The sequence below is a fragment of the Nicotiana sylvestris genome, chromosome 5 (genome assembly GCF_000393655.2).
Source record: "Nicotiana sylvestris chromosome 5, ASM39365v2, whole genome shotgun sequence".
Lineage (NCBI taxonomy): Eukaryota > Viridiplantae > Streptophyta > Magnoliopsida > Solanales > Solanaceae > Nicotiana > Nicotiana sylvestris.
Window position 1 is genome coordinate 179,649,201 of NC_091061.1, and position 13,649 is coordinate 179,662,849.

Genomic DNA, 13,649 nt, shown 5'->3' on the forward strand with positions numbered 1-13,649 from the left:
GTTGACAAAGTCTTCGTCCAGTAAAATATTTTTCAGTTTTTTAATATGATTATATTGTCCGATATTTGCATCTAGTGTAATTTGAATATAAAATTAATAAAGATAACCTAAACAAAACATGTTACTCAACAAATTATAAGCATGTTTATTTGAATAGTAAAATATGTTAATGACTAAAATCAAGGTAATATCCGTGTTATTTCTTTGTCAGTAACAACACATGACGACTTGATTTCATTATAGTTGAAGATAATAACCAAACAAAGCACTACCTTGCATTTTCTTTGTGCATGCAGTGAAAACAAAAGTGGGCCTAGAAATAACACGGAATTTATCGTTTCCCACTTTGAATTTCTAAGAAGTGTTGTATTGAAAAGTACTAAATAGTAATAAAAAAGAGCTTTCTACATTTGTAGAAGAAGAAGAAAAAGAAAACTGTATGAATTTATTGTGGTCGTTTTAGTAAGACAGCTGATGATATTTTTGACTAAGTTATAAATAGGAGATTAGAAATTAATAAATATCACTCCAAAAAATAAAAAGTTACTAAAAAAGATGAGTTCTACTCCATACAATTATTGCTATTGGATATTGTAGCATTATATGTGGTAGGGTTTTATAGAGCATTACTTTCACGAGCGTAAACCCATGTTTTCCTCCCTAGATCATGGAGTATATAATATTGGATGTATCTCTCTAAATTCACGAGTTCAAATCTTACGCCAATCATATTATTTATTATTTCTTTCTAAAACTAAGCATCACATGATGCATATTAATTAAGGACATTTCTTTTTCTTTTTTTTTGATTTATTCTTTCAAAATTTTCAATAGTGAAATTCCTATTTTGTAACCGGAAAATCTTATATGATTAAATAAAATGTGCAAACTAAACTAGTGCATGATGCAACAAATAATATGCTATTGGGTTCAACTCATCCCAATATTATTAGCACAAAGTATAGATATAGATACAAGAAAATTACTATTAAAAAAATAATAGTTTTGAACTTATAATTCCAAAAGTGAAATAGTAAGAACCAAATGTTGAACCCGTAAAATTTATATCCTGGATTCATCTCTTCGTAACAGTGCACCTATCTTTCCAAAATATTAGATCCACCTTAGATTACTCCTAATAGAAAGTAAATAGTAGGAGTTTTTGTGAAGCTTTTCTTAATGTTCTACTCCAGTTGATTAGAATTATTATTGTTATAGGGTTTTCTTTGCACTGTACTAGAAGGAAGTAGGAAATTCCATCAAAGACCACCCACCCTCCCTGCACCAAATTCCACTGTAATATGTACACAAGGGACAACTAAAAGTACAAGTCGATATATGAAGCTACAACGAAAATGCAGGGCAATATCCCAGTAGTTTTCTTAGTCACAAACAACAATTGCACTAATCAAAAGCAGTACTATGGTCCTATTTTTCTTTGCGCAGATAAAAAGTGAAAACAAATGTAGGTCCATAAATGCGAAGGAATATTACTTTTCTCAAAAACTTCATATTACGTGTTATAGATACCTTTTATGTTTTTATACAATGTATTGTATGTATTTAAGCTGTTGTATTCATTAATACAACCAAAAAAATAGGCGTAAAAACTGGAATTCCAGCTAAGTTTGACATGTATTTAGTTGTATTCAAGCGGCATTAACGTTAAATACAGAAGGTTAAACTGGTTAAAAACGGAAGGAAATCAAATCACATGATATTCTCCTAATTTAACTCCACGAACTAAGGAAATCAAATCACATGATATTCTCCTAATTTAACTCCACGAACTAAGGAAATCAAATCACATGATATTCTCCTAATTTAACTCAACGAACTAAAACGATCCCTCATTAAATCTGTATTTGAAAGATACATAATAAAGATTATAGCTGAATAAAGAGAAATACATATGAATAATACAGTTGAGTAGAACTGTATACAGTTGAATACAACAAAATACAACTTAATTCATCTGAATAAAACACTTGAATACAACAAAATACAACTGAATACAGCTGAATAAAACTCTTTAATGCAACAAAATACAACTAACTTCTTGCTGAATAAAATAGTTAAATACAACTGATTAAAACTGAATACAAGAGAATACGCATAACTTTTTAATACATCTAAAATATATAAATTAATGCTACTGAATACATGTGAATACAGCTGAAATATACATTCGAATACAACTGAATACAAATAGGCGATTTGGGCGATCTAGAGAGAGAAGCAGCCTGCCGGCGGCCAGCCATTAATTCCCGCTGGTCAGTCCCTTAACACATCTGCCCAACCTCCTACAGCAACTACAAACCATCCCCAGCCCTCAAATCCCACAAACGAAGCTATGAATTACGCAAAAGCTGTGAACCCTACTTCAACGACCACTGCCAAGCAGAATCGAGCCGCTACAGTTGAACCAATTGCTCTTCGTCTATCAAAATCAACGAATTAAACTTACCCTAGGTGATTGTAATAGAGTGATAATGGAGGAGAACTAGAGAATTTGGGTGGGAGGAGAGGTATGAATCGTGGGTTGAGGGAGAAAGAGTAAAGTGTATGCAAAAAGAGAGAGAACGTGGTTAGTCAATTTTACTGTGATTATGTGAGAGAAAAGACTAAAAAGGAGAGAGAAAAATATTATTTAGCATATATGGTGCCTTAAATGTAGGATGTAACTATAATTAGATATTTGACTATAAAGTATAAAAGGTATCTATATGATGTAATATTTTAAAATGGTATTTATTTAAAATAAATAGGGTACTAAGGTTTTCTATAGGGCGTAAAAATTCCAATAAACAACTACCGTAATTGATTAAAGGCCAAGCACATATCAGCCCCTTAAAGAAGATGCCACGGACTCAATGTTCATTTTTTCAAAGGAATAAGAAAACTATATGTGAAAAATTGTGGTTGTGGCGAGAGAACACTATTTTCAACAAAGTTATAACAATTATTGCTATTGAAAAAGTTTGTATGGTTGGGCTCTGCTCCATAGAATTATTGGTGTTGGACCTAGTCAACTGATACATACGGTAACACTAAATGTGGAGGGAAAATTATTCTTTGAACTTTAACGTAACGCAGCAGGAAATTCCTTCAAAAACCTCCCACCCACCCCTAGACCAAAATTCCACAGCAATATGTATACAAGGGATAGCTAAAAGTACAAGCAGATATGTGAAGCTTCAAAGGAAAGGAAGGTTAATACCCCAGTAATTTCCTTTGTCACTGGAGGAGCACTGATGCACCGGTGAGGAGGTGCGAGCGACTGGCTGTAGTGGGCACGCGGAGAGGTAGAGGGCGACCTAAGAAGTATTGGGGAGAGGTGATCAGACAGGACATGGCGCGACTTAGGATTACTGAGGACATGACCCTTGACAGGAAATTATGGAGGTCGAGCATTAAGGTTGCAGGTTAGAGGAAAGTTGTGAATATTTCTACAGCACAATAGAGTGAGACTAGCTAGTTAGGAGTTAGACTAAGAATGTCATTGGTCGTTTATTGATGCAGGGCTTTACCTGCTAGTTTTACTATATCAGCAATCTATTTCGTATTTCGTATTCTGTATTTCATATCTCTTATATTGTTGTTATTTTATTATGCATTTTTATGGTACTAATATATCGGCTCATATTGCTTTTTTGAGCCGAGGGTCTCCTGGAAACAACCTCTCTATCCTTCGGAGTAGGGGTAAGGTCTACGTACATCTTACCCTCCCCAGACCCTACTTGTGGGATTATACTGGGTCGTTATTGTTGTTGTTGACTGTTGCACTGATCAAAAGTAGTACTATGATCCTATTTTTCTTTGCACAGAGAGTTTGTCAACAAATGTTAGTCCATAAATGAGAAAGAATGCTTTATATAAAAGAATCAACTACTCTAATTAATTAAAATAAAAATTACCTTTGTGACGTCCATGTCGATTACTTAAAATCAGCCACAGGTTTTGTTATCGGGAGTTGGTACCTCCTGTTTTACTGTTTCCCGTTTGCTGTTAGCTAAATTACTGTTACTTTACTTCGCAATAGTTAAACCTTTCAACTAGGTTACTAGTTAACACGTGTTTCCTTCTAGTTTGATTTGTGTACGTTGTGCACTAGCGAGTCTTCTCTAGATTGTTGTAGGTGTAGTGGCTACAGTCTGGGATGATAGAATAAGGGCATGTCCTCGGGTGGGGCAGAGGGTGGGGTGGGGTTCAGGGGGTGGGTCGGGTAGCAGGGGAGGTAGAGGGGGCAAGGGAGCCTATAGGTTGAGAATCGGGTCATGGAACATAGGTTCACTAACGAGTAAATCCATAGAGTTGGCGAAAATCCTGCAGAAGAGGAAGATTAATATAGCGTGTGTCCAGGAGACTAGGTGGGTCGGATCGAGGGCGAAAAACGTGGATGGGTATAAGTTGTGGTACTCTGGTGTCCTGAGGGGTAAGAATGGAGTGGGTATCTTGGTAGATAGCCATCTTAGGGAGTCCGTGGTAGAGGTCAGGCGGGTGAATGATAGGCTAATAACTATTAAGTTAGTGGTGGGTGAGGGTACTTTAAATGTCGTTAGCGCGTACGCACCACAAGCAGGCTTGGATGAAGATATTAAAAGGCAATTTTGGGAGGGGTTGGATGAGATTGTTCGTAGTATACCACCTTATGAGAGGTTATTCATAGGAGGAGATTTCAATGGTCATATTGGGTTATCTGCAGGTGGGTACACTGAGGTGCATGGCGGATTTGGTTTCGGAGAGCGGAACGGAGGGGGCATTGCGCTGTTGGACTTTGCCAAGGCTTTCGATCTAGTCATTGCAAACTCGAGTTTTACGAAGCGGGATGAACATTTGGTTACTTACCAAAGTTCGGTGGCGAAGACTCAGATTGACTATCTCCTCCTCAGGAGATGCGACAGAAGGTTGTGCGAGGACTGCAAGGTTATCCCAGGTGAGACCCTCTCAACGCAGCATAGGCTTTTGGTGATGGACATTTGTATTAGGATAAGGAGGAAGAAGAGGTCAGTACAAGGACGCCCCAGGATTAGGTGGGGCGCCTTAACTAAGGATAAAGCTAAAGAGTTGGAAGGAAGGTTATCGGCAATGGGAGCTTGGAGAAGTAGTGGGGACGCAAACACAATGTGGTCGACGACGGCGGACTGTATAAGAAAGGCGGCGAGAGAGGTGTTAGGGATATCTACGGGCCACTATGGTGGACACAAAGGAGATTGGTGGTGGAATGCAGTTGTCCAAGGTAAAGTGGAAGCAAAGAAGGCGGCTTACCTAAGGTTAGTAGGGAGCACTGACGAGGAGGAGAAGAGAGAGAACAGTCAAAGGTATAAGGTAGCTAGGAAGGAGGCGAAGATGGCAGTGACGGAGGCTAAGACGACAGCTTTTGCTCGTCTGTATGAGGAACTAAGGAACAAAGGTGGGGAGAAGAAGTTATTCCGACTCGCTAAGGCGAGAGAGAGGACAACTCGGGATCTGGACCAAGTGAGGTGCATAAAAGATGATGACGACAAAGTTTTGATGGGAGATGACCAGATTAAGAGGAGGTGGCAGACCTACTTTCATAAACTTCTAAGTGAAGAAGGGGATCAGGATATTATACTTGGGGAATCGAGGAATGCCGACAGTCACCATGAATTAAGTAATTGTAGGGACATTGAGATCGATGAAGTCATGGAGGCAATGCGTAAGATGAGAAGGGGCAGAGCTACCGGGCCAGACGAAATTCCGGTTGAACTGTGGAGGTGTGTGGGTAGAGCAGGCTTGGAATGGCTTACTGCATTGTTTAGTGTTATATTCAAGACTAATAGAATGCCTGAAGAGTGGAGGTGGAGTACAATGGTCCCGTTGTATAAGAACAAAGGTGATGTCCAGAGCTGTAACAACTATAGGGGCATCAAATTACTAAGTCATACCATGAAAGTTTGGGAGAGAGTGGTAGAAATGAGAGTGCGAAGGACGGTGTCTATTTCAGACAACCAGTTCGGGTTCATGCCGGGACGATCTACCACAGAAGCTATCCACCTTATTAGGAGGATGGTGGAACAGTACAGAGATAAGAAGAAGGATCTCCACATGGTGTTTATTGATCTGGAGAAAGCGTACGATAAGGTTCCTAGGAAGGTCTTATGGAGCTGCTTAGAGGATAAAGGGGTCCCGAGTAACTATATTAGGGTGATTAAAGACATGTATGATGGAGCTAAGACTCGGGTTAGGACAGTAGGAGGCGACTCTGAACACTTTCCAGTTATTACGGGGTTGCACCAAGGGTCTGCGCTCAGCCCATTCCTATTTGCCCTGGTGATGGATGCACTGACTCATCATATTCAAGGGGAGGTTCCATGGTGCATGCTATTTGCTGATGACATTATTCTAATTGACGAGACAAGAGGCGGCGTCAACGAGAGGCTAGAGATTTGGAGACATGCTCTTGAGTCTAAAGGTTTCAAGTTGAGTAGGACGAAGACGGAATACCTCGAGTGCAAATTTGGAGTTGAGCCGACGGAAGCGGGAGTTGAAGTGAGGCTTGACTCTCAAGTCATTCCCAAGAGAGGTAGTTTCAAGTACCTTGGATCGGTTATTCAGGGGATCGGGGAGATTGACGAGGATGTCACACACCGTATAGGGGTGGGGTGGATGAAGTGGAGGTTAGCGTCGGGAGTCTTGTGTGACAAGAAAGTGCCACCGTTACTAAAAGGTAAGTTTTATAGAGCAGTGGTTAGGCCTGCCATGTTGTATGGAACTGAATGTTGGCCGGTAAAGAACTCACACATCCAGAAGATGAAAGTAGCAGAGATGAGGATGTTGAGGTGGATGTGCGGGCATACAAGGATGGATAAGATTAGGAATGAAGATATTCGAGAGAAGGTGGGTGTGGCCCCCATGGAGGACAAGATGCGGGAAGTAAGACTCAGATGGTTCGGGCACATTCAGAGGAGGAGCACTGATGCACCGGTGAGGAGGTGTGAGCGACTGGCTGTAGTGGGCACGCGGAGAGGTAGAGGAAGACCTAAGAAGTATTGGGGAGAGGTGATCAGACAGGACATGGCGCGACTTAGGATTACTGAGGACATGGCCCTTGATAGGGAATTATGGAGGTCGAGCATTAAGGTTGTAGGTTAGGGGAGAGTGTGAATATTTCTACAGCACAATAGAGTGAGACTATCCAGTTAGGAGTTAGACTAGGAATGTCATTGGTCGTCTATTGATGCAGGGCTTTACCTTCTAGTTGTACTATACCAGCCATCTATTTCGTATTTCGTATTTCGTATTCTGTATTTCATATTTCGTATTTCGTATTTCGTATGCTGTATTTCATATTTCATGTCTCTTGTATATTGTTGTTATTTTTATCACGCATTTTTATGGTAATAATATATCATCTCCTATTGCTTTTTTGAGCCGAGGGTCTCCTGGAAACAGCCTCTCTACCCTTCGGGGTAGGGGTAAGGTCTGCGTACATATTACCCTCCCTAGACCCCACTTGTGGGATTATACTGGGTCGTTGTTGTTGTTGTTGTTGTTGTTGTTGCATTATATCCTTTTCCCTTGGAATAAAAGTCTAGGAGTGTTTGTTATATTTTCAATGAACAAATTAAGATTAATATGGTCAATTTTATTATTAATTAATGTTAAAAGGTAAATCCCTTAATATGTGTGAAAACAACCAAAAAAAATCAATTAAAATGGACTGGAGGAGTAGTATTAAGTAGTAGCTATAATTTACTTGACTGTTTAATGAGAATATTGGAAAGCGAGAACCTACTATTAATCACTTCAATAGCAAGAGTAAAATTGAAAGAAATAATAATTCTGTTAAATTTTTTGAAACACAGATATTTTGAAACAATTTTTGGGGAAAAACAACATTTAAAATTGGATAAAGGGAGTATCACTCTTTTTTAATCACATCCATAACAATATTCCTCAATTTCATGTTTTTAATACATTTTCTACCAATAAATGGTGGAAATTCAAACTCTATAAATGTTTAGGATCCAAACCCAAATTCATGAATCTAAGCTAAATTCTCAATTCTAGTTCATAATTTTGTTACAGAGTGAAAGGAACTCAAATTCATAAATTTTGAGGTTAGAAATTGTCAAAACAAAAGCTAAATTTGGCATACAACAAATTCAAATTTACCCATATTACCATTTGGATATACAATTTGATGGACCTAAATTTAGCAATTTGGATGATTTTCTCTCAAAAGACTAGGCGAAACTTGAGATAGGTTAGACTAATTTAATAAATATAAAAGAACGATTACACTAGTGGTGTATACATGACTTTGCATAAGTTATGTAGACACGTTAAAAAATAGAGAACCAACAGATACTTGTATACTTGTAAATATACAACTCTTTGAACTTTAACAGAAGGAAGCAGGAAATTCCTTCAAAAACCACCCACCCACCCCTGCACCAAAATTCCACAATAATATGTACACTAAGAAAACATTACTCCCACCAGTTCATTTTAATTGATTTTTAACCTTTTTTTGTGATCCATAATATTTGATTTTTCCTCATATCAAGAAGGAATTAACTTTTTTTTCCCAAAGTTGCCCTTGGAATAAAAGTCTAGGAGTGTTTGTTATATTTTTAATGAATAAATTAAGGTTAATATGATCAATTTTATTATTAATTACTGCTAAAAGGTGAATCCCTTAATATGTGTGAAAACAGCCCCAAAAAAAATCAATTAAAGTGGAACGGAGGGAGCAATATTAAGTAGTAGCTGTAATTTACTTGATTGTTTAATGCTAATATTAAAAAGCGAGTACCTACTATTAATCACTTCAATAGCAAGAGTAAAATTGAAAGAAAATAATGATTCTCTTAAATTTTTTAAAACACAGATATTTTGAACCATTTTTTTGGGCAAAGACGACATTTAAAATTGGATAGAGGGAGTATCACTTTTTTTTAATCACATCCATAAAAATATTCCTCAATTTCATGTTTTTAATACATTTCCTACCAACAAATGGTGGAAATTCAAACTCTATATAAATATTCAGCATCCAAATTCCCAAATTCATGAATCTAAGCTAAATTCTCAATTCTAGTTCATAATCTTGTTACACAGTGAAAAGGAACTCAAATTCATAAATTTTGAGGTTAGAAATTGTCCAAACCAAAGCTAAATTTGGCATACAACAAATTCAACTTTACCCATATTACCATTTGGATATACAATTTGATGGACCTAAATTTAGTAATTTGGTCAAATTAGACCTCAATGAGTTATAATTCAATGGTTTTCTCTCAAAAGACTAAGCGAAACTTGAGATAGGTTGACTAATTTAGTAAATATAAAAGAACGATTAGACTAGTGGTGTATACCTGACTTTGCATAAGTTGTGTAGACACGTTAAATAATAGAGAACCAACAGATACTTGTAAGTCAAAACTCAATGAGCAGGGCGACAAGCCCCTAACAAAGGGAGTGGTCACATCGAGTATGTCCCCCCTTATTCCCGACATGCTATAGCAACCCGGAGTTGCTAGGAGCAGGTCAAGTCTTATCAAATCTACTCAACGAGGAGCAGTACGGACGTAGATGATATTAGACCCCCCTTTTTGTACCACTAGGGATGCTTAACATCACTTTGTCAATTGGCATTACCTGCCTTCTATCCTAGCGAACAATGTTCCACTGATCATTAGGCAGGGACATGATTCAGACATGCAATCTTTGTGTCTTGAGCCTAATGAATTGACCAATTTTTTTACCCCATATTCTCTTTCTTTGCTGTAAAGTGGATGTGGTTTCGAACTACACAAGGATTTTCAGTCCGCTGAGCTACATGAACTACTTTGAAATAATTCTCCCTTCTTTTGCATGTACACAAACTCGAAGCAGCCTGAGTTTTCTTGCAACTACTATGAGTCAAAGAGTCGCCCTACTCAAATCTGTTTCTTTTCTCTGAGACTGAACTTGCATTTTCAACAATGCTGTTGAACTTGGCATTCGGTCATCTTTGAATATCACAGCTGAAGCTTACTCATGTTCTTCCTCTAGTAGATTTTTAGGCATTTTCTCAAATTGCAGAGAAACAGACTGCCTTTCATCGCTAGTGTATAAGAACAGCTTATCTGCAAGATACCTTTCACATGTCCTGAGGGAAGCAAACTGACATGTTGAGATTGCAGTTCTAAAACTCTTCAATGAATGAAAGGTAATACACTGCAAAACACCAGAAAAGGACGTAAGAAAATAAAGACAGAAAACAAGAAAGAATCAAGGCACAGGATTCATTGCCTTAAAGAACCTAAACAGAGAAATAAGTTTACTCAGAGGGAAGGGCGACAAAGAGGTGAAAGCGCAAAATTGCAATAGTGTAGCAATTTGGGCTATACACACATATCTTACACTTGATACTTGAGTTGAAAAATCCCCAAAAGTAGCAAAACAAACTTGCCTCTTTAACATAATGAGTTGAACAATCCCACTTGATACTTGAGTTGAACAATCCCAAAATTTAACATAATGTCTAAATAACGAAACCAACTTGGTTATGAAAAACCAGACAGAATGAATAGTACTAACAAAACAAACAAAAATATGTCACCAAAGATAGTTCATGATCTACATTGCAAAAGACCTTCCTTGTTTTACTGTTGCCTCTTTGAATCAACCGACTCGTTTGTGATAAGATAATACAATTAAGTATGAAGCATCCTTGTTCACAAATACTTGTATGCATACAACGGTTCATAAAAACTATTGACTTTTTCTGTTTTGGTGTTATAGACAAAGAATGGTTTAACAACAAGAAGAAATAAAGGGAAGTTACTCTCTTTCTAGCAGTTCTGTGAGGTAATGAAAATTCACCTAACATCATCTTCATCAGTTTATCCAAAATTGTATTAGTTCGAATCCATCTTACAGCATCATTCACAAGCCAGGAGAAACTTCCGCTAATCCATTCAATACTATTCACAGGGTAATTAACTTATGGAATGAAATCCACCTACTAAAAGGCAGTTACAGATAGTAGTCTTTGGCTCTCTGATTAAATGCATCACTTCCTGGCCTGACGTTTCGAGCTCCTACTTAAGCTACCAACTAGTGAAGTACAAGTAGCATAGTCATGAACAAGCCCCGTTTCACCACGTAGTTTATCATAATCATCAGGATTTTCATACTTGCAATGCCCAACCAATAGTATGTTATAGGTAATATCATCTGGATTCAAACCAAGATTAAGCATGGCTTGTAATAACATTTCAGCATTTCTCATCTGTCCTTGTCTGCATAGACCATTCAAAAGTGCATTGTAAGTTATAACATTAGGCGCATGTCCATTACTTTGCATCTGCCTTAGCAACTTAAAACCCATCTTAACATCTCCCTTCTTACAGAAACCGTCGATAACCATAGTATAAATAGGGTCATCAGGCTTTAAATCAGCATTCAACATTTCCGTTAAAATCCTTTCTGCATCAACTACTCGCCCTTGCCGACATAAACCTGTAATAAGAGCTGTACATGCTACATCATCTAGTTCAATGTCACTATCAAACATCACTTTCTTGATCTCAAATGCTCCAACTAAATCTCCCTCTGCACAGCATCCACCAATAACCGTAGTGTATGTGATCTTATCAGGCTTAAAACCCTTTTCAATCATTACATGAATGAGCTTCCTCGCTTCCCCTAAATCCCCACTCTTACAAAGTCCATTGACAAGTGTGTTATATGTAATCAAATCCGGTTCCACCCCTTGCGTCAGCATCAGTTGATAAGCGTCCATGGCCAAAACAATGTTTCCATCCTAGCAATAGCCATTAATCAAAGTTGTGAATATAACGACATTCGGAACCAAACCTTTTACACAGATCTCATTAAACAACTCGTTCGCATCCCTAATCCAAAAGTTCTTGCAAAGCCCGTTGATCAGAGCACTATACGCATAAACATCAGGCAAAATTCCTCTTTCCTCCATTTCTCTTTTTAACCTATACCCTGCATCCATATCACCTAATCTACAATACCCATTTACCAAACTATTGAAACTAACAACACTAGATCTCAAATTCCTCTTCCAAATCTCCGTAAACACCGACCGTGCTTCCACCATTTTACCTTCCTTACACAACTTACTCATCAAAACATTAAAAAAATACAAACTTGGAGGATACCCATATTCCAAAATCTCCTTATAAAAATCAAAAGCTACCATTGGTGAATTAAGCTTCATTAAATATTCAAGAACCTTAGTACAACCTTGAAATGGGAACCTAAGTTTATGTTTTTGGATAAGCCTAAAGCACTGAATAGCATCAGAAACAAACCCCAAATCCAAATAAACATCAATAAGTCCATTTAAAACATTCTCAAAAGATGTAAAGTTGGTACCTTTAGCTTTCAAGATTGCTTGAAAAACTGTAAAGGCAGAGTCTTTACCTCTTCTTGAAACAATAATGTGGATAAGAGAGTAAGCTTGTGAATTCATTTTGTGGGTGTAAAGAAAAAGGGCCATAGTGCAATAAGTGTGAAGTGTGTGGCAATATTTTGAATTGTGAGAAGTAGAAGAAAGCCATGTGAAGAAAGAGAGGAGAGAAGAAGGGGTTAAAGAATGAGGATTAAGGCTAATGAGGTTGATTATGTGTTGGGGTTTAAGAGATGGGAGGAGGGTTTTAAGGGAAGTTTGAAGGGGGTTTAATGTGAGTTTTTTATGGCTTCTGAAAGGGTTTTGAGTATTGAGTCTGACGAATCTTGATGTTGGTGGGGTAGGGCTAGTGGTGGGCAGTGGCGGACCCAAGTGGTGGCTAGCAGATTCAATTGAACCCGCTTCACAAAAAAATAATACTGTCTATATGTATAAATTAGGATTAAAGCTTTATAAATTTTGTATAAATATTTATTTGAACTCACCTGACAACTATTATTTTACGATTAAAGTTATATATTTCTAAGATTGAACCCGCTTGCACAAAATCCTGGGTCCGTCACTGATGGTGGGGTGCGGTAAACCATGCAAGGGTGGTCGGGGTGGTGGCGGAGAGTGGTGTAAGGGAGGAGAAAGGAGTTTTTTTAGTATTCTTCTTGAGATGGTCATTGTGAACATCTCTGAACTGTTTGGTTAATGCAGAGGAAAGAAAAGAAAAAAACTATAAGAGTGAATGACAAAAATGGTGTAAGTTTTAAAATAGAAATGTGAATACTTTCTGTAATTTTGGTCTATTAGATATCATTCAAATTTCAAGCAGGGAGTTCATGGGTCGGTTTAGATCGGTTTTTCCTATAAAAAAAAATAAGTAAGTCGGTTTTTCAAATATTAGAACCAAACCAAACCAATTAAGTCGGTTTTTTCTCGATTCGGTTTATGTCGGTTTTTTCTTAAATATAAGACATACACTACCAAACACATATTTCGGCGACCACATTTTCAACGTAACACTATCAAATCAATTGCCATTTGAGAAATATATTATTTACCAAGATATATTGATAATAATTGAATCAAATAGTGATGAATAATTTAAGGACTCAACTAAAAATATATTATTTTTAACATGAAATAGATTCTTACACTTAACAAAAGAAAACTACCAATTAAACTAGAATATAAAGGTAAAGAATTGTACTAAAAGTGCAAACGATTAATATTTAGTATAAAAATTTTAAAACTTTGTATAAAA

At 37.3% G+C, this 13,649-nt stretch overlaps 2 protein-coding genes across 2 annotated transcripts; both read right to left on the minus strand.

Annotated features, from left to right (window-relative positions):
• Window positions 1-9,303: 9,303 nt before the first annotated feature.
• On the minus strand, window positions 9,304-12,659 carry LOC138891152 (putative pentatricopeptide repeat-containing protein At1g09680). The gene is made up of 2 exons (XM_070174136.1): window positions 10,837-12,659; window positions 9,304-10,188 (listed from the first exon to the last, which is right to left on the minus strand). Exon 1 carries the CDS (start codon window positions 11,756-11,758, stop codon window positions 11,027-11,029), a length of 732 nt encoding a protein of 243 aa, XP_070030237.1. The 5' UTR covers window positions 11,759-12,659; the 3' UTR covers window positions 9,304-10,188; window positions 10,837-11,026.
• Window positions 11,780-12,460, minus strand: LOC138869730 (putative pentatricopeptide repeat-containing protein At1g09680). Its single transcript, XM_070147384.1, has one exon. The coding sequence runs from the start codon at window positions 12,458-12,460 to the stop codon at window positions 11,780-11,782; it is 681 nt and encodes a 226-aa protein (XP_070003485.1).
• Window positions 12,660-13,649: the final 990 nt, after the last annotated feature.

What these genes read in the sequence shown, in the direction of transcription:
- LOC138891152 (XM_070174136.1), bottom strand. Translation starts at nt 11,758, where the DNA reads ATGGACGCTTATCAACTGATGCTGACGCAAGGGGTGGAACCGGATTTG.
- LOC138869730 (XM_070147384.1), bottom strand. Translation starts at nt 12,460, where the DNA reads ATGAATTCACAAGCTTACTCTCTTATCCACATTATTGTTTCAAGAAGA.